This window comes from Pelophylax lessonae (assembly GCF_965119305.1).
Source record: "Pelophylax lessonae genome assembly, chromosome: 9".
In the NCBI taxonomy this organism is placed as follows: Eukaryota; Metazoa; Chordata; class Amphibia; order Anura; family Ranidae; genus Pelophylax; species Pelophylax lessonae.
The window spans coordinates 271039632-271067619 of record NC_138776.1 but is presented as its reverse complement, the minus strand read 5'-3'; the positions used below and the strand labels follow the sequence as shown (position 1 = coordinate 271067619).

At 45.1% G+C, this 27988-nt stretch overlaps 3 protein-coding genes across 3 annotated transcripts in view; 1 reads left to right on the top strand and 2 right to left on the bottom strand.

Moving 5' to 3' along the window:
• The window catches only part of LOC309564465 (uncharacterized protein), a gene marked incomplete at both ends in the record, with an annotated part of 1172539 nt that overhangs the window by 986780 nt on the left and 157771 nt on the right, over positions 1 to 27988 (top strand).
• LOC309564074 (uncharacterized protein) overlaps positions 1 to 27988 on the bottom strand; it is a gene marked incomplete at both ends in the record, with an annotated part of 288253 nt that overhangs the window by 130297 nt on the left and 129968 nt on the right. Inside the window, one exon of the mRNA XM_082268699.1 lies at positions 6170 to 6902. Coding sequence (XP_082124825.1) covers positions 6170 to 6902 — 733 coding nt within the window. The remainder of the gene's footprint in view (positions 1 to 6169; positions 6903 to 27988) is intronic.
• The window catches only part of LOC309564078 (uncharacterized protein), a gene marked incomplete at both ends in the record, with an annotated part of 46592 nt that continues 38615 nt past the window's right edge, over positions 20012 to 27988 (bottom strand). The window contains one exon of the mRNA XM_082268706.1: positions 20012 to 20807. Within this exon, the coding sequence (XP_082124832.1) occupies positions 20012 to 20807 (796 nt within the window). The remainder of the gene's footprint in view (positions 20808 to 27988) is intronic.

Genomic DNA, 27988 nt, shown 5'->3' with positions numbered 1-27988 from the left:
GGGCTGTATATGATACCCTCCTGACCACTGCACTCTGTACCCTGGGCTGTATATAATATACTCCTGACCACTACACTCTGTACCCTGGGCTGTATATGATATACTCCTGACCACTGCACTCTGTACCCTGGGCTGTATATGATATACTCCTGACCACTGCACTCTGTACCCTGGGCTGTTTAGGACATACTCCTGACCCCTGCATCCTTTATGCTATATTATAGGGCAGTTGCTGGTTGCTCAGTAGTCAGGATGTTATTGAAGATCTTCCTGAAGGTCGGCTGTGTGTAGAAAAGCATATCTGATGGAAGATGTAAGAGAATGAGTTCAGCCATTTTAGTTATCTTAGTTTTATAGAAGTCAGTTATGAGTTAAAATAATTTGCTAATACTGCTGTAATAATGTTTGAGACTTTTGCCCCCGCTAGAACTCTTGATAGATAAGGGTCCCGTAATGTTGTGTAACCAGTCTGGGTCAAACTGACCAAAGTATTAACATACGCAGATAATGACCTTGTGGGGAAGTCTAGGAGACGCCTGTGAGATGATTTGTAATTTCCATGTTTTCTAATCGGAGTATTTTGCTATATAAACTGTGAGCAAATAAACATTTATCAGGTCATTCTGAACGAACCATTATGCAGTCTGTGTCGGGGGTTTAATCAGTTTGACCTCCAGGCCTGCAGAGATCAGAGGTCAACCGGGTCGAGTCCGCAAGTCTACCGCTTGGAGTGGTCAAACGCCAACAGTTCTGGAGGCCCCAGCGAGATGGTCAACGCCCATGTCCGGTAAGTGTTGAAAGTTTATTTTGCTTTACCGTGACCTCTGGGTCAATGACCACATCTAGAGTAATACCTGTTGGCTGTATAGACTTGATAAGTGTTCTAGGAACGCTAAGAGGCCCTGGGAGGGTCCCAGGTCCTTTCTTTGAGAGTGACCTGATAGGGTTTATAAACCTATAGAAATAGATAGGATCTATGAAATATTATAAACAGTAATGTGAAATTGACTGACCGGTTGAAACAACCCCTAAGACTCAGATCTTTTTCTTTCCTTTGCTTATTCTTTCTGTGGCATAGAAGTATAAGATAAATGTTTAATGTCGGTATTGTTTGTCTATAATGGTAGGAAAACCTTCTTGATAGCCACTATACCTGGGAGGTATTGGTCAAGACTCGGAAAGGGTTTTTTTTGTCCCAGAAGGGACACCCCGAGTCCATAAGTATAAGGTTTAATTTATATACATTAGTGGCCTTTCAGGGGGGTTTTGAAACCATAAAGGGGTACTAGGTAACAAATGATTTTGTGAATGTGTAAATCCTAGAGACATGTTTTATTAAAGTGGAGTTCCACCCTAAAATACAACTTTTCGCCATCTTCTTCCTCTCTGTCACCTGTAAAACAATTGGATAATCAAACTTTTTTTTCTTTACTTACCTTGTTATAGAAGAAAATATACTCATCTTACTTCCTGTTCCACCCTCTTCGGCCGTGGCCCGCGCCGTCACTTCCTGCTTGCATTGATTCCTGGGAGCTGAGCGTCATCGCTCCCAGGAATCAATGCGCCTGCACCGGCCCCGCTCGTCAGTTCCGGTGCTGGCACGTCATTTACTGCTAAACAGCTTCTTGGCATGCCCAGAAGCTGTGCAGGAATGACGTGCCTGCACCGGACATGATGAGCGTGGCTGGTCCAGGGCATTCTGGGACGAAGAGGACACAGAAGAGGACGCCGAAGAGGACGCGCTGGCTTCAGCTGCCCACACCTGAGATGGCAGCACTGGACAAGACATTTTCAAGGTAAGTATTTCTTCTAAAAGATAAGTGTGACCTGGGACAGTTCAGAGGCTATCCATTGTGGAATGCACTAGCCCTGACTGTCCCGGGGGTATTTTTATTAACTTTCTGAGGGTGGAACTCGCTTTAAGTGAGAGAAAATTGGTATTTGTTTATTGTTTTGTTATGGAAATGGCCGGGAATATTTGGTGAGTAATATTCCTGGAAGTAAATTAACCACTTAAGCCCCGGAAGATTTTACCCCCATTCCGACCAGGGGGTATTTTGCGATTCGGCACTGCGTGAATTTAACGCACAATTGCGCGGTCATGCGACGCTGTACCTAAACGAATTTGACGTCCTTTTTTTCCCACAAACAGAGCTTTCTTTTGGTGGTATTTGATCACCTGTGCGATTTTTTGATCACGCGCTATAAACAAAAAAAGAGCGTCAATTTTGCAAAAATAGCAATATTTTTCACATTTTTTTATATGAAATTCCCCCAAAAAAAATGTAAAAATCAAAATTTTTAAAAATTTTCGGCCAATTTGTTTTATGCTACCTATGTTTGGTAAAAAAAATCGCAAAAAGCGTATTTTGATTGGTTTGCGCAAAAGTTATCGCGTTTACTAACAAAGGGAAAGATTTTTGTCATTTTTGTTGTTTTTTTTTTTTAACGCGTAATGGCGGCGATCTGCGATTTTTTTTGCGGTACTGCGACATTGCGGCGGACAGATCGGACCCTTGACTGACATTTTTGACACTTTTGGGGTTACCAGTGACATTTCTACAGTAATCAGTGCTATACATATGCACTGTTACTGTAAAAATACACTGGTAGTGAAGGGGTTAACTTTATTTGGAAGGGAGGGGCTGTGTGTGTCCCTAGGGGCGTGGTTTCTACTGTGATTGGCTGTGGCTCTAGCTGTAAGGACACTGATCAACGGATCTACATACCAGATCCGTTTTATCAGTGTCTTTGCAGCGAGGAGAATGACAGGCAGTTTGTTTACACAAGCTGCCTGACATTCTCCCTCTCCCCCGCCGATCGCCGAGTGACCGGCGGACATCGGGTCCGCTGGTCACACGCGCGGGGGGGTCCGTGACCACGCGGGGGCGCGCGCTCGCTCCCTAGACCCTCACAAGCAAGCAACGTAGCCCTACGTTAGTTTGCCTGTGAGGGGCTGACCGCCGACGTAGATAGTCGTGCGGCGGTCGGCAAGTGGTTAAGGTAGAACGGTCTACCTGAAGTTAAAGTGTTAAGAATTAATGTATATGTGAATTATACTGAAGGTTTTAAGTCTAAGAGACTGTTTAGGTGACACAAGGTTTTTCCCGTACTTCTTGGGAGACCTACAATCAGAAGTAATAATCCGTTTTCTCGGGAAGGAGATAATGATGTATTATGATTAAAGGATTATGCCTAGAAGATAGAAAAGCTTTCCCATATATATCTGATCCGAGGCCGAGGTGCTGAGAGGGCTCCCCTTGCGGCTCAGTGCGGCACACCCCTGAAGGTGGTACAGAGGGTGTAGCGACCCAAGTGGCACGGGTTACCAGCTGGAGGCAGATGGGTAGATCCTGGGGGAATCCAGGAGCTTGCTGGAAGAACTGGAAGCACAGCAGGATGGTAATCTTCCAAAACTCTGGGGTAGCTGGGCAACCTTGTATCGTGGAATAGTCTTTAGTAGAAGAGACAGGAATTGGCCAAGGTCAAGGACTGGAGCAGGCAGCGGAACCGTGGGAGAAGCCGAGGTCAGGCACAGGAGACAGACAGGATAGCAGAAGTCTTGAAGCAAAAAGGGGTCATACACAGTAGGTAACAGGAGCAAGGTCAATAGAGGAAGCCAAGGGTCAAACCAGGAGGAGGAGAACAAGCAGTCAGGAGCAAGCCAGGTCAAAACAGGAGATCCAAGAGCAGAACACAGGAGGCACAGGAACACTGGGAAGCTGAAGATAATCCAGCAGCCGGGGTCATACACAGTAAGTAACAGGAGCAAGGTCAATAGAAGAAGCCAAGGGTCAAACCAGGAGGAGGAGATAAAGAAGAGTCAGGAGCAAGCCGGGTCACAACAGGAGATCCAAGAGCAGAACACAGGAGGCACAGAAACACTGGGAAGCTGAAGATAATCCAGCAGCTGGGGTCATACACAGTAAGTAACAGGAGCAAGGTCAATAGAAGAAGCCAAGGGTCAAACCAGGTGGAGGAGATAAAACAGAGTCAGGAGCAAGCCGGGTCACAACAGGAGACCCAAGAGTAGAACACAGGAGGCACAGGAACATTGGGAAGCTGAAGATAATCCAGCAATGAGTAAGATCCCACAGACACCTTTTGTAGGCCCTGCAGGAGGTTGCGTCTATCACGCATTGTGTTTGCGCATGCGCGTTTGCCATTCTTACGCCAGAGCGTACAGGAATGCGTCAGGAGCGTCCATTGGAATTACTGGCAATGTTGTCAGCTTTCCTACGGCCATTTCCCTGACAAGTACCCTTCGGGAACATTCTGGTGAAGAATAAGTGCGCTCTCAGATATTGTCACAGGGTTGTAAACGCTATACAACCACTCAATGGCTTCCCCAAACCCCCCACCATGTTGCCTGGGTTCCAATATGCCACCTGTAGGCCCAGCACTAGCATGGTGGCTTATGTCAGGTAGAGGAGATATAGACCAGAGAACATCCCCTCGCTGATACCCTCTAGCTAGAATGAACCCGGAAGTGATGTGTATAGGTCACTTCCGGGTTCAGTGAAATCATTCCTCACCGCTGTGGATGGACAAGCTGTGAATGGAGCCTAGTCTGTTCTCCATTATCTTCAGTGGAGGGCAGGAGAGACATGAGGGACCTAAAACAACCTTCATTTCTCATTAGAAAAAACCTGTCACAACAAAATGCTAACATGTGGGGGGGGGGGCTATTAGTCCATTATTTTTGGCAATAAAGTTAAGTGGAAAAAAAAATGGAGGAAAACATTCACGTTACCCCCAAGCACCTAAACTCCCCCTCCCAATTTTTTGAGTCCCCATGTACATAAACGCCATGTCACGGGCGCCATTATACGAAATGTTGATTGTGCTAATGTCCAAATTCAGGATTTTGGTTAGGAATCAGTGGTTGGTGTAATATTGCTGGTTTATGTTCTTCGATGTCTACTGTACTCATAAGTGCATGGGTAGAATATCTCCGATATTTGTACTGTAGTACTGCCCCCTAGAGGACTGCTGAGAATTACACTTTCTGGATTCCCCTGGGTTACCCTTAGCAACTGGTAGCAGACAAACGGCATTGGAAGTCCTTGGCTTAGTCAATAATCAATCCAGGGGATTTGATTTTTGTGTTTTTCTTTAGAACTGGGATGGGAGAAGGGATGAGTGGGACACTCCAACTATGAACTATGTACAAATCTGGGGACAACTATCTGTAGTATGCGGCAGGGCCGCTGCTTCACCTTGCCAAATCCCGCTCCCCTGATAAGCAGGCAGAGCAAATTGCACTCCCTACCTACTCCCTCCCTAGGAACTATCTAGGAGGATACTACAGTAGGAAACCATGCCTGATGGAGGAAACCAAGGGGGTCAATGTATAGAAGATTTGTTGGACGAGTGTGACAAGCATTAGCCCAGCTGGGATCAATTCTGGCCATATTGTAACTGACAGAGTGATTTCCTATGATTGTCGGCTCCATCTAGTGGCCACAATGAAGTACTTTTCCTCCATCTGTAAAAATATTGTGATACAGAAATATGGAGGCGATGATCATAGAAAATCACTGAGTGATATAAAATATGGCCGATATTCGGCACGGGTGGGCAAACCTGTGCCACCTTCCATCAACTATTTGTTTTCATTTTCATAATAGACCTCTAAATCTATCCCACACAAAATGCACTCAGCCAATGAAAGGTAAGGACTCCATTTTTATTTTTCTCCTGCTATCAATGGCCAACACGGGACAACACTTCATCTATGTCTTTGGTGATCTCTGATCTCCTTATGAAGTGTTTCTTACATGATGAAGATCAGCCATGGAGTATATCTGAGGTGTATATCAGGGTGTGCTTCTTCCCCACATGTCCACCAACATTTAAATAGAAGACATTTCCCGCACTCAAAGCACTAATACACCTCCAGGGTTGTGTTGAATCCCTGATGTACGGGAAGATAGGACTTCACTGAGAAACAATTCCCTCACTCGGGACAGGAATACGGCTTCTCCCCCATGTGAGATCTCTGATGTCTATGAAGACTGGACTTGAGTGAAAAACATTTTCCGCACTCAGGACAGGAATATGGCTTCTCATCCGTGTGAGATCTCTGATGTGAGGAAAGATTGGACTTATCTGAAAAACATTTCCCGCACTCAGAACCGGAATATTGCTTTTCCTCCCTGTGAAATCTCTGATGGGTGGAAAGATGTGACTTGCGTGAAAAACATTTCCCGCACTCAGGACAGGAATACGGCTTCTCACCAGTGTGCAATCTCTGATGTGTGGAAAGATGGGACTTTTGTGAAAAACATTTCCCGCACTCAGGACAAGAATACGGCTTCTCACCAGTGTGCGATCTCTGATGTATGTAAAGATGGGACTTATGTAAAAAACACTTCCCGCACTCAGGACAGGAATACGGCTTCTCACCAGTGTGCAATCTCTGATGCGCGGAAAGATTGGACTTGCCTGAAAAACATTTCCCGCACTCAGGACAGTAATGCGACTTCTCACCGGTGTGAGATCTCTGATGTCTGGAAAGCTCGGCCTTGTGTGGAAAACATTTCCCACACTCAGAACAGGAATATGGCTTTTCCCCCGTGTGCAATCTTTGATGTGTGGAAAGATATGTCTTGAGTGAAAAACATTTCCCGCACTCAGAACAATAATATGGCTTTTCCCCCGTGTGCAATCTCTGATGTGTGGAAAGATATGACTTGCGTGAAAAACATTTCCCGCACTCAGAACAATAATATGGCTTTTCCCCAGTGTGCGAGCTCTGATGATTGTTAAGATTAGACTTCTCTGCAAAACATTTCCCGCACTCAGGACAGGAATAGGGCTTCTCACCAGTGTGATATCTTTTATGCACATTAAGATGGGATTTAAAACTGAAACTCTTCCCGCACTCAGAACAGCAGAACCTCTTATCTGTTGCAAGGACGGCACCGTCCCTCACAGTCTGAGGTTCCTCAGGATAAGAGGAATACGATGGTCCGGTGCCGTCCCTCACAGTCTGAGGTTCCTCAGGATAAGAGGAATACGATGGTCCGGCACTGTCCCTCACAGTCTGAGGTTCCTCAGGATAAGAGGAATACGATGGTTCGGCACCGTCCCTCACAGTCTGAGGTTCCTCAGGATAAGAGGAATACGATGGTCCATCTACACTGTGTGGTCCCGGATGGACATTTGAGGTAGCCGGGTTTTCTCCTGGACTATACTGTGTGATGTCCTCATCTTCTACTTTACAGTCTGGAGACAAAGTGAGACAATCCTCTGAGGTTTTCCTCATCTCCCATCCATGTACTAAAATAGAAATACAAAGATTATTACTAGACATCAGCAGATTGGTTCCCCTAAACCAGGACTCCGCCCACATCAGACAGCTTTGTCTCTGAGGATCTTACAATTCCCCCCTCAAGGTAACTAGTAAATGGGTCCTCTGATCTCCTACCAGTTCATTTCTTTATTCATGGACCTTAGTCAGAGAGTGAGGAAACAACGAGAACTGTCTTTTATAGGAGTGACAGTGATGAGGGGATTATAGGATGAGTGTCCCCTCCCCCTCTATCACTTATTGCCATCTTCGCAACACAAGAAGACCCGCACTTCCTTATTTAGTCCATGATTTAGTCAAGAATAACAGCAGGGCTGAGCCCCACCAGAGGTCAGAGAGTGAGGATGGGGGGAGAACAACCCAGATGAAGACTGGACTGATCCTGAAGACCACCATCATTGGGTTACTGACTCCTCCCTCATTATCACTTTCTGTTTAAGGTTCCAAAGTTGGAGGATGTTATCACATTATTATCATCATGTAAAAGTCTGTCCTCCAATCAAATCATCAGATATAAAATGTCCAGATGGTAGGAAATGGGTGTAACAAAAGAGAATCCATATTATGTGTATATATAGCAGTGGGTAGAGGGGAGAGAGCAGAAGTCAGGAGTATGTAATGTACAACATAGAGTATATAGTGCAGGGGTCAGGACTCATAATATTGGTGTTCAGTAATCAGTTGCAGAGGTCTCACTCCGCTGCCTCCCATCTCCTGAGACTGCACTCAGTGACTTGGGTGTAAGACTATACAGACATATCCCTCCACCCGGCACAGCCAGCAAATAACAGAGCAAGTAACCCCGGGAGAATTGTTCGGTCAGAGATCTTGCTAGACTTGGGCATGGGGCAGAAGACCCAAGGTACATACCCCAGGTGTCTAGGCTGAGCAACGTCTATGGTGAACATCAACATTTTGCTGCCAGCTGAACCCAGAATCTCCATAAATCCATTCTAGAGACATAAATTGTGTCTGCAGCACAGAGAAGGAAGATTATCCGAGAAAAATACAGGAATACAGGACGGGGAACACAGCTCAGGAAAGTGACCAGGGGATTACAGGCTGATATCACCCAGTCCCCGCCCTACTCTGGACCAATCAGTGAGAAGTATGGGTGGAGGAATGGATTTAGTGTTAATGACCCACCTGTGCTGATCTCTGTAGGAGTGTCCTCCTCTATAAATGTCCCCGTTATTCCATCCTCCTCCATAGACTGCTGATCATCCCTCACATACGTCTCTTCTTCTTCTGCTTTAACCTCAAATTCTATATCTATCAGATCTTCATCCTACAACCAAGAGAAGGATAGAAAATAACATGTAAATATAAGCTTTAGCTTGTAACATCACTTAAGAAATCCAAACTATCTCCACCAATCCATGTTCTAGTTGCTCCGTCCTACTAACCTTGTAACATTGAGGGATGATGTGATCTTCCTGTGTGGAATCCCGGGAATACAGAGGACGGGGACATCTCTCTGGTGGGTTTCTGGTATTAGGGGTCTCCATCATATTCTTGTGTCCTTCTGAAAACTCCTCCATCACTCCATACTCCTCATCCTCCTCTTTATACTCTTCTTTGACATCAATATTATCCTTGGAGTTTTCATTCTGAAAAATATAATAAAATATTCATTGTAAAAAAACATGATTGCTTATAAATCATAACTACCAATAATTATCAGACATCTACCTGATGATGGTGGGGGATGGTGTGACCTTCCTGTGTGGAATCCCGGGAATACAGAGGACGGGGACATCTCTCTGGTGGGTTCCCATCACTGGATCCATCTGTAGGAAACACACACACTGACTGAATACATTGTTTCTATGTGTTTATCAGATGATGGGGGATCTAGGTGGATCCTCCGTACTGCTCTCTCCTTTACAATAAAGTCTCCTCTTACCCGGTGATGTGAGGGGCGGCTGATTCTCCATCATGACGTCCTTGTAGAGATCCTTGTGTCCTTCTATATACTCCCACTCCTCCATGGAGAAATAGACAGTGACATCCTGACACCTTATAGGAACCTGACACACACAATGATACAGTCACCATCCAGACACATCCCTTGTCTGTTACTGGATAATGTCCCAGAATTCCCAGCACCGCTCACCTCTCCTGTCAGCAGCTCCATCATCTTCTTGGTGACTTCTAGAATCTTCTCCATGTTGTGTCTCTCAGGTTTTAGGGAGTCACATGGAGGCACTGTGATGGTCATATGATCACCTGACTTCAGGAGAGGAAATCTCTGTATTGGAGAACCAATAGGAATATCATGTTAGAATCCCAGAATCCTCCACGCCTCTCCGGTCAGGTCTGTGTTTTATTAATAGAGATAAGAGTGATGTCATGTGACCTCCCACAATCCTCCTCACCTTTCCGGTCAGCAGGTAGATGATCTCCAGGGTGAGGTTTAGTATCTTCTCAGTCATGTGACTCCGGTCCTCCTCCATCCTCATTGGTGGCTTCATTTGATCTATGTGGGTTTCTGTCTACACAGGTAAGAAAGATAACTGATAATGAAACATTATACACTGCTCAAAAAAAATGAAAAGGAACACTTTTTAATCAGAGTATAGCATCAAATCAAGTAAACTCCTAGAATATTGATCTGGTCAGTTAAGTAGCAGTGGGGGTTGTTAATCAGATTCCGCTGCTTTGGTTTTAATGAAATTAACAGATGCACTAAATAGGCAACAATGAGACAACCCCCCACAACAGGAATGGTTTTACAGGTGGAGGTCAATAACATTTTTTTCCCTACTCATCTTTTCTGACTGTTCGTCACTAGTTTTGTTGCTTTTGGCTGGGGTCAGTGTCACTATTGGTAGCATGAGGCCATACCTGGACCCTATAGAGGGGGTCAGTGTCACTACTGGTAGCACGAGGCCATACCTGGGCCCTATAGAGGGGGTCAGTGTCACTACTGGTAGTATGAGGCCATACCTGGACCCTATGGAGGGGGGTCAGTGTCACTACGGGTAGCATGAGGCCATACCTGGACCCTATAGAGGGGGTCAGTGTCACTACTGGTAGAATGAGGCCATACCTGGACCCTATAGAGGGGGTCAGTGTCACTACTGGTAGTATGAGGAGATACCTGGATCCTATAAAGGTTGCACAGGCAGTCCAACTCCTCCAGGATGGCACATCAATACGTCCCATTGCCAGAAGGTTTGCTGTGTCTCCCAGCACAGTCTCAGGAACATGGAGGAGATTCCAGGAGACCGGCAGTTACTCTAGGAGAGCTGGACAGTGCCATAGAAGGTTCTTAACCCATCAGCAGGACCGGTATCTGCTCCTTTGTCTAAGGAGGAACAGGATGAGAACTGCCAGAGCCCTACAAAATGCCCTCCAGCAGCCACTGGTGTGAATGTCTCTGACCAAACAATCAGAAACAGACTTCATGAGGGTGACCTGAGGGCCCGACGTCCTCTAGTGGGCCCTGTGCTCACTGCCCGGCACTGTGGAGCTCGATTGGCATTTGCCATTTTACACCAGAATTGGCAGCTCCACCACTGGCACCCTGTGCTTTTCACAGATGAGAGCAGGTTCACCCTGAGCACATGTGACAGACGTGAAAGGGTCTGGAGAAGCCGTGGAGAACGTTATGCTGCCTGTAACATCGTTCAGCATGACCGGTTGGGTGGTGGGTCAGTGATGGTCTGGGGAGGCGTATCCATGGAGGGACGCACAGACCTCTACAGGCTAGACAATGGCATCCTGACTGCCATTCGGTATTGGGATGAAATCCTTGGACCCATTGTCAGACCCTACACTGGTGCAGTGGGTCCTGGGTTCCTCCTGGTACATGACAATGCCCGGCCTCATGTGGTGAGAGTATGCAGCCAGTTCCTGGAGGATGAAGGAATTGATACCATTGAATGGACCCCATTCTCAACTGACCTAAATCCAATAGAACATCTCTGGGACATTATGTTTTGGTCCATCCAACGCTGCCAGGTTGCACCTCAGACTGTTCAGGAGCTCAGTGATGTCCTGGTCCTGATCTGGGGGAAATACCCTAGGGCCTCATCCGTCCTCTCATTAGGAGCATTCCCCGACGTTGTCAGGCATGCATACAAGCACGTGGGGGCCATACACACTACTGAGGACCATTCGGAGGTCCTGCAATGAAAATTCCCCAAACGGACAAGCCTGCTGCATCATTTTTTCACTTTGATTTTCGGGGTGTTTTTGAGATCAGCCCTCTGTAGGGTGAAAATTTTAATTTCCATCAAACGATGGGACATCCTTTCCTTCCTAACACATTACCCAGTCCATACCAGTATAGGTCCTAACACATTACCCAGTCTATACCAGTATAGATATCAACACATGACCCAGTCCATACTAGTATAGATATCAACACATGACCCAGTCCATACCAGTATAGATCCTAACACATTACCCTGTTCATACCAATACAGATCGTAACACATTACCCAGTCCATACCAGTATAGATCCTAACACATTACCCAGTTCATACCAATACAGATCGTAGCACATTACCCAGTCCATACCAGTATAGATACCAACACATTACCCAGTCCATACCAGTATAGATCCCAACACATTACCCAGTCCATACCAGTATAGATCCCAACACATTACCCAGTCCATACCAGTATAGATCCTAACACATTACCTAGTCCATACCAGTATAGATACCAACACATTACCCAGTCCATACCAGTATAGATCCTAACACATTACCCAGTCCATACCATTATAGATCTCAACACATTACCCAGTCCATACCATTATAGATCTCAACACATTACCCAGTCCATACCAGTATAGATCCTAACACATTACCCAGTCCATACCAGTATAGATCCTAACACATTACCCAGTCCATACTGTGGCAGTACCTGGAAAGCCTCTAAAATGACAGATAAATAGCCTTTTAAGACAAAATGGTAGATTCTGTGGTACTACAGAGACCATGGCAGCCAAGCTGCGCAGTCGCGGCCCCCACCTTCTCCCTTCTTCATATTTTTTCCTCTCCGGCCCTTCAAAGAACTAATGAGAAGATAGATAATGAGAATACAGATAAGTGTGAGAAGTGAAGTGGACGGACATGACGGGGGGGTTACTGGGTGTAAATAGAAATAGATCTTATTACCTCCTCTACTGCCACTTCCAGCGATGTCTGCTCGCTCCTTCCTACCACATGGAACTTCCTGTCTTTATCTAATATCACTTCCTGTCTGTAACTGACATCACTTCCTGTCTGTAACTGACATCACTTCCTGTCTTCCATAGAGACTTCCTGTCTAGGTAGAAGTGAGATCACCTCCTTGTAGAGCTCAGAGAAACTGCAGTCCTGAGAAACGTCTCGTAGTGTGAACACGGCCTTGTGCTGTGTGTGTATGTACTGTATATCCTTATAGATGGGTCATCTCCACTCCCACCAAGGGGGAGAGAAATATATTACTGCCTAGTCCAGCCTTTCTCAGCCAGGGTTCCTCCAAAGGGTTCTAGGGGTTCCATGAGCAATGAACCATTTCTGTCTCTCATGATCTGTAAGTCTTCCCACTGATGAGGATGTAAGGGGGTCCTTCTCCCATTGGTCACCAATGTAAGGGACCACTACATCACTGACAACTGGAAATTACTCCAAGTTCTGTTGAAACTAAAAAGTTATTCAGCTGAGATGAAAGCATTCCTATCACTGATAAATGACAGCTTGATGCTCAGTCTAGTTGTTAAAGAGTACGGATGAGGCAATAGTTAAATTCAAACTTTGGCGGTGTTGTCTACACTTTGTACCCTGGGCTGTATATGATATACTCCTGACCACTGCACTCTGTACAATGGGCTGTATATGATATACTCCTGACCACTGCACTCTGTACCCTGGGCGGTATATGATATACTCCTGACCACTGCACTCTGTACCCTGGGCTGTATATTATATACTCCTGACCACTGCACTCTGTACCCTGGGCTGTATATGATATACTCCTGACCACTGCACTCTGTACCCTGGGCGGTATATGATATACTACTGACCCCTGCACTATGTACCCTGGGCTGTATATGATATACTCCTGACCACTGCACTCCGTACCCTGGGCTGTATATGATATACACCTGACCACTGCACTATGTACCCTGGGCTGTATATGATATACTCCTGACCACTGCACTCTGTACCCTGGGCTGTATATGATATACTACTGACCCCTGCACTATGTACCCTGGGCTGTATAGGATATACTCCTGACCACTGCACTCTGTACCCTGGGCTGTATATGATATACTCCTGACCATTTCACTCTGTACACTGGGCTGTATATGATATACTCCTGACCACTGCACTCTGTACACTGGGCTGTATATGATATACTCCTGACCACTGCACTTTGGGTACCCAAGGCTAAACCCCCCTCAAGAAGAAAATATAACTTAGTCCCTGTACTGTACTGCCTGGAGCACATTGGTGGATCCCTTAGATCTGACAGCAAAGCTGTGAGTGAGGCCAGAGATCTGCTTCATGATTGGACACGATATGGATCCTCCCTCATCTCATTCCTGGTTATGGAAATCTATGATATTACCAGTCCGGTATCAGAGTATCAGCAAACACGAGGATTAGATATTTTGTAGGGGTGACCAATGGTGGAAATTGCCAAACACCAAATTTCGATACTCAGGGAAAGCTTCCCCAACCTCCCTACAATGGTGGAAATATTTGTTACCGAGACCAGCAGTACCCTTCGGGAACATTCTGGTGAAGAATAAGTACGCTCTCAGATATCGTCACAGGGTTGTAAATGCTATACAACCACTGGATGGCTTCCCCAGACCCTCCAACATGTTGCCTGGGTTCAAATATCCCACCTGCAGGCCCAGCACTGGCATGGTGGGTTTTGTCAGGTAAAGGAGAGAGAGAGACTAGAGAACATCCCCTCACTGATCACCCCTAGCTAGAATGAACCCGGAAGTGATGTGTAGTAGGTTACTTCCAGGTTCTGTGCCATCATTCCTGACCACTGTGGATGGAGAATCTGTGAATGGAGCCCAGTCTGTTCTCCATTATCTTCAGTGGAGGGCAGGAGAAACATGAGGGACCTAAAATATCCTTCATTTCTCATTAAAGAAAACCTGTCACAACAAAATGCTAACATATGGGGGGGGGGGGGGGGGCTATTAGTCCATTATTTTTGGCAATAAAGTTAAGTGAAAAAAAATGGAGGAAAACATTCACGCTACCCCAAAGCACCCAAACTCCCCCTCTCAAATTTGTGAGTCCCCATGTACATAAAACGCTATATCACGGGCACCTACATACGAAATGTTGATTGCGCTAATGTCCAAATTCAGTATTTTGGTTTGGAATCAGTGATTGGTGTAATATTGTTGGTTTATGTTCTTTGATGTCTACTGTACTCATAAGTACATGGGTAGAATATCTCCGGTATTTGTAGGGAACCATGCCTGATGGAGGAAACCAAGGGGTCAATGTACAGAAGATTTGTTGGACGAGTGTGACAAGAATTAGTCCAGCTGGGATCAATTCTGGCCATATTGTAACTGACAGAGTGATTTCCTATGATTGTCAGCTCCATCTAGTGGCCATAATGAAGTATTTTTCCTCCATCTGTAAAAATATTGTGATACAGAATGATGGACACTAGATGGAGGCGATGATCATAGAAAATCACTGAGTTATATAAAATACGGCCGATATTCGGCACGGCCGGGCAAACCTGTGCCACCTTCCATCAACTATTTGTTTTCATTTTCATAATAGACCTCTAAGTCTCTCCACCAAAAAATTTACTCAGCCAATGAAAGGTAAGGACTCCATTTTTATTTTTCTCCTGCTATCAATGGCCGACACGGGACAACACTTCATCCATGTCTTTGGTGATCTCTGATCTCCTTATGAAGTGTTTCTTACATGATGAAGATCAGCCATGGAGTATATCTGAGGTGTATATCAGGGTGTGCTTCTTCCCCACCGGTCCACCAACATTCTTGTTCTAAATACTTTTATTGGTATGTCTAAAGGGTAACATACGGAAAATAACAACTTTTTTAAGGTAGCCCCAAGGGAAAGGGGATAAAACAAGGTGCACAATACGCATCAAATGGATTGGGAGGCAACCCTTAAAAGCGAGATAAACTAAGTTACAAGAGCGGAGATGTTAAATATTTATGACCATAGCACAGTATTATTATTACACACACATGAACTTTAATGGCACCCCAGTCTAATGCCCCGTACACACGTTCCGATTATGGTACGATAATCGTATGACTAAAGTTTTATAATTGTTGTATGTTACTAAAATCGAAAGCAACTCTGCCTACAAACCATCACACTTTCTTCGTACGATTCACTGACCAAGTGTATTTTTCATAGCTACGTAACGGAAGTGATGTATATACGTCTGACCACTGCGGATTATTTTACTGTTTCCGATCATGTGTGGTATTTGTCGATCGACTTTTAGCGTACGAATACTGTACTGACGAAACGATTATCGTTCGAGAAGATGTCGTACGACAGAAGTTTTCCTGTTTGTCCCTTCGGATTTTGTTGGACCAACTGCCGTGATCGGCTGTCGAAAGCTGTGTACTAACGATCAGATTATCGTGAGACCAGGTCGAAAGCGAGTTTTGTCGTACGATAATCGGAACGTGTGTACGGGGCATTAGTCCGTAGGGTTCAATATTGAGTTGGTCCACCCTTTGCAGCTATAACAGCTTCAACTCTTCTGGGAAGGCTGTCCACGAGGTTTAGGAGTGTCTATGGGAATGTTTGACCATTCTTCCAGAAGCGCATTTGTGAGGTCAGGCACTGATGTTAGATGAGAAGACCTGCCTTGCCGTCTCCACTCTAATTCATCCCAAAGGTGTTCTGTCAGGTCAGATTTTTGAGGTCAGGACTCTGTGCAGGCCAGTCATGTTCCTCCACCCCAAACTAGCTCATCCATGTCTTTATGGACCTTGCTTTGTGCACTGGTGTGCAGTCATGTTGGAACAGGAAGAGGCCATCCCCAAACTGTTGGGACCATGAAATTTTCCAAAATGTCTTGGTGTGCCGACGCCTTAAGAGTTCCCTTCACTGGAACTAAGGGTCCAAGCCCAACCCCTGAATTCTATGGGACTGTATGGTTGGGTTAGGTATGTAACTTTGTAACTATATGTAACACAGGAGCAATCCATGTTCAATTGAAAAAAAACAGAAGGAGCTGGTAAATGGAATATTTTACGGGCCCCCCCCCATCCGCCTGTGCGCCCGCGGGGGGAGATGAGACACACAGACGCAGTGCGTTGTTCTGTAATTTGTCCTCCCGTCCAACCATACTGATCCCCCTGCTGCCCGGACCCCCTGTGTGCCTGGGCCCCCTACCTGGAGGCCCAGTGGTTCCCCCCTATCAGGAACCTGGGGATGGTGACGTTTCATCTAAATCAGCTGGGAGGTAGTGATCCACCCAAGGTTTCCACAAGCGTTCATATTTTTTTAATATAACTGAAATGAGCTGCGAGCAATCTATGGTTGTATTGATTGATATTGCTGCTAGCCAGGGCCGCTGATAGGGGGGGGGGGGGACCACCAGTCCTCCTGTAGGGGGCCTGGCCACACAGGAGGGCCCCAACAGCATGGGGAATCGGTGCGGTTGGGCGAAGGGGCAAATCATAGGTGTGCACAACCTATTGCATTAGGGTGTGCACCCCAAAGTTTAAATACACATGTATGTGTGTGCCTACATGTAAATGGCCCCGGTACATTACTCTCCCTGCTGGCACAGTGAAATAGAAGTGCGTGGCACTTCTCTTATGGCAGAGCAGGTCCGAGGGAGATCTTTCCCATCTCCTCACTGGCAAACAGAGCGATAATGCAAATGTGCCCTAGGTGATTAGGGTGTGCCCAGGCACACCCGGCACACCCTGTGCGCACGCCTATGGGGGCAAATACAGAAGGAAGCCCTGTGCAGCTCTCAGCAGAATCTGAAAGCCAGTTTCTCCCCCTCCTGCCAGCTTTCACCTGCTGCAGGGAGAGACACAGACACAGGACATCATTCCTGTAATTGCGCCTCTGACACGGATCCCCCCCTCCCTGTTCTTGCCTGCTTCTGACCCACCCCCCCTTTCCCTGTGCTGCTCCCCTCCCGCAGAGCTGCAGGCTTTCCTTTACTGTAAAAAAAGTAACAAATTAAAAAAAAAAAAAAAAGAATAATTACACATTAATAAATAATTTAAAAAAAATTGTAATATAAAAGAATTGTTAAGTTTTTTTACATTTAAAAAAAAAAAGTGTAAAAAACAATTAAAAAAAAGGCTAAATCAAGCAGGTTTGTGTCTGCCAATAATGATTTTAGTGTATATTTAGTAAAAATATTGTCTTGATAAATTCAAGGGGGGGAGGCTGTACGGGCCCCCCGTGATTTCTAACTGCAGCCCTATTACTAGCACTGTTCACTTCCCTAATACGAGTGTGATGCAGTTGATTTTATGTAATGTATATATGTGTTGCGAAAAATTCTGTGTTACTTTGTAAAATTAATATTCTCACCTGTGCAATAATTAGTATAATGAATGAGGTATATCAATTATTATGTCTCCCCCTGATGAGGACGCGCAGAGCCCTGTGTCGACACGCGTAGGGGAGGGGGCCATACGTTGGAGTCTATGTGCGGGCTGTGAGGTGATAGTGAGGTGCCCTGTAAAGCAACCCGAAAAATGGAAGTGCAAATATTTATTTTAACCACTTTAATCCCGGAAGATTTGGCTGCTCAAGGACAATTGCGCGGTCATGCAACGCCGTACCCAAAACGAAATTTACGTCCCTATTTTCCCCACAAACAGAGCTTTCTTTTGGTGGTATTTGATCACCTCTGTGCTTTTTATTTTTTGCGATATTAATAAAAAAAGAGCGAAAATTTTGCGAAAAATTGACATTTTCTACTTTGACAGTTAAAAAATATCCAATATATTCAATTTTTGTCATATATTTAGGCCAAAATGTATTTAGCTACAAAAAAATTCTCAATGAGCGTATTTTTATCCACTTTAGGACCGGAAGATTTTACCCCCTTCCTGACCCAGGCCATATTTTGAGATTCGGCACTGTGTTACAGACAATTGCGTGGTCGTGTGACGCTGTACCCGAATAAAATTTACGTCTTTTTTTTTCCCCACAAATAGAGCTTTCTTTTGGTGGTATTTTATCACCTGTGCGATTTTTATTTTTTTAAAAAAAGAGCGACAATTTTGAAATTCCCCAAAAAAAACAAATTATAAATCAAAATTTTTTAACATTTTAGGCCAATTTGTTTTCTGCTACATATTTTTGATAACAATAAAAAATGGCAATATTTTGATTGATTTGCGCAAAAGATATCACGTTTACTAACTATGGGAAATATTTATGTCATTTTTATTTTTTGTTTTTTTTTACTAGTGATTGCCGCGATCTGCGATTTTTTTTGCGGGACTGCGACATTGCGGCGGACAGATCGGACCCCTAACTGACATTTTTGACACTTTTGGGGGGACCAGTGACATTACTACAGTAATCAGTGCTATAAATATGCACTGTCACTGTACTAATGACACTGGCAGGGAAGGGGTTAACAGTAATGGTGATCAAGGGGTTAAATGTGTGCCTCATGCTTACTGACGTGTGTGGGGGGAGGGGGTTCTGTGACACAGGCAGAGATCGCAGGTTGAGCTATGCTGAATCCTGTGATCTGTCCCTGCCTGTCACAGAGAAGATCCGCCTGCTTTGTTTACACAAGTGGGCGGATCTTCCGACAATCGGGGAAGAGAGGCGGCAATCGCCGCCTCTCCTCCTCCGGCCCGACTCCCACTGTATCTAAACACAGCGGGAGTGACCCTCCAGTGGCGCGCGACGCTGAGACCACTAGGAGTCCAGCGTTGTAGGTCTACATCGCTGGACCCAGGGGAGCCGACCTGCCGCAGTAGCAGCACAGTGAGCGGTCCTAAAGTGGTTAATTTATTTAAGTTTACAGTTTTCAGTGAGATAACACCAATAATTATAAAGAAAGGTTATCAACACATTAGTCACATAAATAATGACAACACAATATAGTTTTTTTTTTAACATAATTTATTATATAACTCATTTATTATAATTATTGCACAGGTGAGAATATTAATTTTACAAAGTGACACAGAATTTTGCGCAGCACATATATACATTACTTACGTTCATATTTTTTGACCCCCGTCTTATAAAACTGCTTCGACTTTGGCATGTATCATGGCTCTGCTGATTCTATTTTTGGATTCTGTGATATTCGGGAGAGGAGTTTTCCAGGCCTTAGCGATGGTTTCCTTTACAGCGGTAGTGACCTACAGGAGAAGTTTAAGCTGTAGATGGGTTTCTTCTAATGGTTTTTGGTTACGTAAGGCCATAGCTGGGTTTGGGTCCGGGACCATTAAACAGGGTAGATTGAATGCGGAAAATTTCAGCCCAAAATGCTTGAGCCTGTGGACCGGTCCACCAGTTATGGTGATGTGTGCCTGTATCTGAAAGCAGGTGGGGGAGTAATTTAGAAGAAATTTGGCGATCTGGGTTGGATGTCCAGCAACGTTCATATAGAAGACATTTCCCGCGCTCAAGGCAGTAATAAGATTCAAGACACCTCAAGGGTTGTGTGGGACCCCTGATGTACAGGAAGGCAGGACTTCGGTGAGGAACAATTCCCTCACTCAGGACAGGAAGACGGCTTCTCCCCCGTGTGAGATCTCTGATGTTTGTAAAGATGGGACTTCCTAGAAAAACATGTTGCGCACTCAGGACAGGAATATGGCTTCTCCCCCGTGTGAGACTTCTGATGTGTGACAAGTTGTGATTTTCGTACAAAACATTTGCCACACTCATGGCAGGAATGTGGCTTCTCCCCTGTGTGAGATCTCTGATGTCTGTAAAGATGCGACTTGCTTGAAAACCATTTCCCGCACTCAGGACAGGAATATGGCTTTTCACCCGTGTGAGAGCCCTGATGTAGGGCAAGTTGTGATTTTCGTACAAAACATTTGCCGCACTCAGGACAGGAATACGGCTTCTCCCCCGTGTGCGATCTCTGATGTGTGTAAAGATGGGCTATCTGTGAAAAACATTTCCCACACTCGGAACAGGAATACGGCTTCTCCCCCGTGTGTGATCTCTGGTGTCTAAAAAGACTGGACTTCAAGGAAAAACATTTTCCACACTCAGAACAGGAAAATGGCTTCTCCTCGGTGTGGGACCTCTGATGTTTGACAAGTTCTGATTTTATCGCAAAACATTTCCCACATTCAGAACAGGAATACGGTTTTTCACCCGTGTGCGATCTCTGATGTCTAAAAAGACTGGATTTCAAAGAAAAACATTTCCCGCACTCAGAACAGGAAAATGGCTTCTCCTCTACGTGAGACCTCTGATGTGTGACAAGTTCTGATTTTATTGCAAAACATTTCGCACATTCAGGACAGGAATACGGCTTCTCTCCTGTGTGAGATCTCTGATGTCTGTTAAGATTGAACTTCCCTGAAAAACATTTCCCGCACTCAGAACAAGAATATGACTTTTCTTCTGTGTGAGATCTCTGATGTAGGGAAAGATGGGCTTTCTTAAAAAAACATTTCCCGCACTCAGGACAGGAATACGGCTTCTCAACTGTGTGAGATCTTTTATGCTCATCAAGATTGAATTTAAAATGGAAACTCTTCCCGCACTCAGGACAAGAAAACTTCTTATCTGTTGGAAGGAGGGCACTGTCCCTCACAGTCTGAGGTTCCTCAGGATAAGAGGAATACGATGGTCCGGCACTGTCCCTCACAGTCTGAGGTTCCTCAGGATAAGAGGAATACGATGGTCCGGCATGGTCCCTCACAGTCTGAGGTTCCTCAGGATAAGAGGAATACGATGGTCCGGCACTGTCCCTCACAGTCTGAGGTTCCTCAGGATAAGAGGAATACGATGGTCCATCTACACTGTGTGGTGCCGGATGGACATTTGAGGTCGCCGGGTTTTCTCCTGGACTATACTGTGTGATGTCCTCATCTTCTACTTTACAGTCTGGAGACAAAGTGAGACAATCCTCTGAGGTTTTCCTCATCTCCCGTCCATCTACTAAAATAGAAATACAAAGATTATTACTAGACATCAGCAGATTGGTTCCCCTAAACCAGGACTCCGCCCACATCAGACAGCTTTGTCTCTGAGGATCTTACAATTCCCCCCTCAAGGTAACTAGTAAATGGGTCCTCTGATCTCCTACCAGTTAATTTCTTTATTCATGGACCTTAGTCAGAGAGTGAGGAAACTACGAGAACTGTCTTTTATAGGAGTGACAGTGATGAGGGGATTATAGGACGAGTGTCCCCTCCCCCTCTATCACTCATTGCCATCTTCCCAACACAAGAAGTCCCGCACTTCCTTATTTAGTCCATGATTTAGTCATGAATAACAGCGGGACTGAGCCCCACCAGAGGTCAGAGAGTGAGGATGGGGGGAGAACAACCAAGATGAAGACTGGACTGATCCTGAAGACCATATATATCTCTCTGGGAAGTCCAATCAGGATGCAATGCATCAGATGGGAGTGGTTTGAGGACATCATCACGTTGGGCGGAGTGCCCTCAAGTTACACTGAGACTGATGCTTGGGGAATCTGCAGTGATTGTGTGTATTCAATGCTGGATTGCTTTTTTAACCTTGTGAGTGCTTTTCTTATCCATGTAATAAATATAACAGTGAGCACTATGGAGTCTCTTCATCTCTAGTAGCAGGAGCTGGCTACCTAAAGAGGAGGCTCCGCCTACATGTACCTGAAGGTGTGTGATTTCATGCTGGGTGTGTCCTCTTGGTATGGAGCAATGGGGTCCATCTGAAGAGGTGAGAGTATTATTTGTGCACTTTAATGAGAGACACTTTTATAGTCCGTTTATAGTATTTGCTATAAGGTTTGTTCACAAGGAGTGCTGCACTATTATTTTATAGAATGTACAAAACAGAATATATAGCGCAGGGGTCAGGAGTATGTAATGTACAACATAGAGTATATAGTGCAGGGGTCAGGAGTATGTAATGTAAAACAGAGTATATAGTGCAGGGGTCAGGAGTAAATAATGTGCAATATAGAGTATATAGTGCAGGGGTCAGGAGTATGTAATGTACAACATAGAGTATATAGTGCAGGGGTCAGGAGTATGTAATGTACAACATAGAGTATATAGTGCAGGTGTCAGGAGTAAATAATGTGCAATATAGAGTATATAGTGCAGGGGTCAGGAGTATGTAATGTACAACATAGAGTATATAGTGCAGGGGTCAGGAGTATGTAATGTACAACATAGAGTATATAGTGCAGGGGTCAGGAGTATGTAATGTACAATATAGAGCAGGGCTTAAAATTTCCAGTCCTGAGCTACTAGCCAGGCCTTAAGAGTTACTCACCACCAGTTGCCCCACCCAACCCCTACCCTACCCTGCCCCTAAACTTGCCCTCCTAGGTTATCTCATGAAATGGCACTGTTAAATGTTTTTATGCAGAACTGCGTTACAAAAATAAATATTAAAAACACAACTTTAACAATATTAATATCAAGCAGATTTTATTAATCTGACCGTTATAAATAAAATAAGGATAAAATATGATTGGTTACTATAGGCACTGTGGGGAAATACAGGAATACAGGAATACAGGATGGGGAACACAGCTCAGGAAAGTGACCAGGAGATTACAGGCTGATATCACCCAGTCCCCACCCTTCTCTGGACCAATCAGTGAGCAGTATGGGTGGAGGAATGTATTTCGTGTTAATGACCCACCTGTGCTGATCTCTGTAGGAGTGTCCTCCTCTATAAATGTCCCCGTTATTCCATCCTCCTCCATAGACTGCTGATCATCCCTCACATACGTCTCTTCTTCTTCTGCTTTAACCTCAACTTTTATATCTATCAGATCTTCACCCTAAACCAAGAGAAGGAGATAAAATATTATATGTAAAATAGAAGTGAAGCACTGCCCCCATAGGGACTGCCAGTTATTCTACGGGTCCTCCTGAGTTACCAACATACAGTCATGACAGATACAAGTTTCTAATTTCTTCTCGTCACTCCAATAATCAATCCAGGGGTATTTGGTTGTTGTGGGGATTATTGTAAAATGGGGATAGAAGAAGGAATTAGTGGGATACTCCAGTTTAAGTATAGACAATGTTTGAGGACTCCTATCTTCTGATACAGCCAGGCTGTTGATTCACCTTGCCACTATGGATGAACTTGGATTCAGTCTTTTTTTCCCCAAGATGATTCGGTGAACAGACAGTTCTCTGCTGACACCCATCCACTGACTATCCTACAAGCAAGGGTGGCCCCCCTCAGGTCAGGCCCCTTGACACGAGTTCCTGTACTCATGACACTGCAGTCCCAGGGTCTCCAATGTCTCCCCTCTCAGTCAGCTTTCCTGGACCTCTCGGTTCAGCTCCTCTCTACCGCTCCTCTGGTCCTCAGGACTACCTCCTGCAACCACATGACACCTCTACAGAGGAGGAAGCGATCGCCCCCTCCCTCTGGAACTCTGCTCTCCAGCCAATGACCCCACAGCACATATGCTCTTGGCTTTTATACAGTATACCAGAATGCACCCAGGCTACCTGCCACTGCCAATCACCAGGACTGTAACAAAAGCCTATGCATCAATTGGTCAGGTTTCCTCCCACTGTCTAACATGCCTCCCTATTGAACCAGCGTGAAACACTCTTCAGACTGAATGAATCGCAGACCTCACTAACAGATTCTGCTCCCTGATAGGCAGAGAGCAACACAGATTTACAGATCTCAAAACTATACTTCTCTCACTAACACCTACCTAGGAGGGTGCTACACTCACCCCCCGCCAAACCGAGCCATGTCCTCACTAACACCTACCTAATAGGGTGCTACATTCACCCCCCACCAAACCGAGCCATGTCCTCACTAACACCTACCATGGAGGGCGCTACACTCACCCCCCACCAAACCGAGCCATGTGCCCAATAACACCTACCTAGGAGGGCGCTATATAAGCTTTAACATTTGTAAGATCCCGTAAACAAATCCACACATCGTCTCTATGAGTCTGTGTTTTATAAGCTCCATTCCACCAACCTTGTAACATTGAGGGATGGTGTGACCTTCATGTGTGGAATCCCGGGAATACAGAGGACGGGGACATCTCTCTGGTGGGTTCCTGGTATTAGGTGGCTCCATCATATCCTTGGGTCCTTCTGAAAACTCCTCCATCACTCCATACTCCTCATCCTCCTCTTTATACTCTTCTTTTACAATATTATCCTTGGGGTTTTTGTTCTAAAATATATAATAATACATTAATTGTAACAAACACGATTGTATAACAATTTTAATTACCAATATTTGTTCCTCATCTACCTGATGATGGTGAGGGATGGTGTGACCTTCCTGTGTGGAATCCCGGGAATACAGAGGACGGGGACATCTCTCTGGTGGGTTTCTGTAGCTGGATGACTCCACCATGGTGTCCTGGTACAGATCTTTGTGTACTTCCTCCATGACCCCATCCTCATCATCCTCCTCTTTTATTTCTTCTTTAACCTCAACTTTAGAATCTCTCAGGTTTCCACTCTGAATATATAATAAAAATGACATCAATGGTAACAATGCAGATAATGTACAGATCCTAATGATACTATCAGTGATTGTTCCTCGTCTACCTGATGATGGTGGGGGATGGTGTGACCTTCCTGTGTGGAATCCCGGGAATACAGAGGACGGGGACATCTCTCTGGTGGGTTCCCATTACTGGATCCATCTGTAGGAAACACACACACTGACTGAATACATTGTTTCTATGTGTTTATCAGATGATGGGGGATCTAGGTGGACCCTCCGTACTGCTCTCTCCTTTACAATAAAGTCTCCTCTTACCCGGTGATGTGAGGGGCGGCTGATTCTCCATCATGACGTCCTTGTAGAGATCCTTGTGTCCTTCTAAATACTCCCACTCCTCCATGGAGAAATAGACAGTGACATCCTGACACCTTATAGGAACCTGACACACACAATGATACAGTCACCATCCAGACACATCCCTTGTCTGTTACTGGATAATGTCCCAGAATTCCCAGCACCGCTCACCTCTCCTGTCAGCAGCTCCATCATCTTCTTGGTGACTTCTAGAATCTTCTGCATGTTGTGTCTCTCAGGTTTTAGGGAGTCACATGGAGGCACTGTGATGGTCATATGATCACCTGACTTCAGAGGAGGAAATCTCTGTATTGGAGAACCAATAGGAATATCATGTTAGTATCCCAGAATCCTCCTCACCTCTCCGGTCAGGTCTGTGTTTTATTAATAGAGATAAGAGTGATGTCATGTGACCTCCCAGAATCCTCCTCACCTCTCCGGTCACTAGGTAGATGATCTCCAGGGTGAGGTTTAGTATCTTCTCAGTCATGTGACTCCGGTCCTCCTTCATCCTCATTCGTTCTATACAGCTAGACAAGTAAAGATGATAATTGATAACTAAAATATATACCTAAGTGGAGGAAAGTTCTGACCCTGAAGGGGTCACAGTGACTATGGAGGAAGAGTAGGGACATGACTGGGGGGTTACTGGGTGTAAATAGAAAATACGATCTTATTACCTCCTCTTCTGCTACTTCCAGCAACGTCACCTTTCTACGTCCTCCCGACCCACCTTTCACCCGGAACTTCCTATTTATACCTGACATCACTTCCTGTTTTCCATAGAGACTTCCTGTTTGGGTAGAAGTGAGATCACCACCTTGTGGATGTCAGAGGAAATGCAGCTCCGAGAAACGTCTCGTAGTGAGAACACGGCCTTGTGCTGTGTGTGTATGTACTGTATATCCTTATAGATGGGTCATCTCCACTCCCACCAAGGGGGAGAGAAATATATTACTGCCTAGTCCAGCCTTTCTTAGCCAGGGTTCCTCCAAAGGTTTCTAGGGGTTCCATGAGCAATGAACAATTTCTGTCTCTCAGTAACAACTGACATCAATGATCTGTAAGGTGAGGGTCTTTCCACTGATGAGTATGTAAGGGGGTCCTTGGTCCTTCTAACATTGGTCTCACAAATGTAATGGACTGCTACAATGATCACTGACATAAGAAGGTCCTTCTCCATTTGGTCACCAATGTAAAGGATCACTACACTAACCATTTATATAAGGGGTTTCTTCTCCCATTGGTCACCAATGTAAGGGACAATGCCCGGCCTCATGTGGTGAGAGTATGCAGCCAATTCCTGGAGGATGAAGGAATCAATACCATTGAATGGCCCCCACAGTCGCCTGACCTAAATCCAATAGAACACCTCTGGGACATTATGTTTCGGTCCATCCGACGCCGCCAGGTTGCATCTCAGTCTGTTCAGGAGCTCAGTGATGCCCTGGTCCTGATCTGGGAGGAAATACCCCAGGACACCATCCATCATCTCATTAGGAGCATTCCCCAACATTGTCAGGCATGCATACAAGCACATGGGGGCCATACAAACTACTGAGGACCATTCTGAGGTCCTGCAATGAAATTTCACCAAAATGGACTCGCCTGCTGCATCATTTTTTCACTTTGATTTTCGGGGAGTCTTTCAATTCAGCCTTCTGTAGGGTGATAATTTTCATTTCCATCAAACAATATGACATCCTTTCCTTCCTAACACATTACCCAGTCCATACCAGTATAGATCCTTCCTAACACATTACCCAGTCCACACCAGTACAGATCCTAACACATTACCCAGTCCATACCAGTATAGATCCTTCCTAACACATTACCCAGTCCACACCAGTACAGATCCTAACACATTACCCAGTCCATACCAGTATAGATCCTAACACATTACCCAGTCCATACCAGTATAGATCCTAACACATTACCCAGTCCATACCAGTATAGATCCTAACACATTACCCAGTCCATACCAGTATAGATCCTTCCTAACACATTACCCAGTCCATACCAGTATAGATCCTAACACATTCCCCAGTCCATACCAGTATAGATCCTAACACATTACCCAGTCCACACCAGTATAGATCCTTCCTAACACATTACCCAGTCCATACCAGTATAGATCCTAACACATTCCCCAGTCCATACCAGTATAGATCCTAACACATTACCCTGTCCATACCAGTATAGATCCTAACACATTACCCAGTCCACACCAGTATAGATCCTTCCTAACACATTACCCAGTCCATACCAGTATAGATCCTAACACATTCCCCAGTCCATACCAGTATAGATCCTAACACATTACCCTGTCCATACCAGTATAGATATCCAGCATTAGATTTTTCCCCATTGAGATCTGATGTGTTTTCAAAGTGTTCATTTTTTGAGCCGTGTAGATATTTTTTTCAAACTTTGGCTGTGTCGCCCCCCCCCCCCCCCCCCCACTGTGTTTGGAAGGAACCGTGAATCATGAATAGCGACAATATTCTATGTATCACAGCTTCCTGCTTTCATTGGTTCCCTGAAAATCCCTACAATTTAAGCAAAGGGGTAGGGATCGCTAATGACAGCTCAGGGTGCTATCGTTCAGCTAGTGGTACCATCAAGTACACATAGTTACATAGTTAGTGAGGTTGAAAAAAGACATCAGTCCATCCAGTTCAACCTATGATGTGTGTTTGCTGTTAACCGT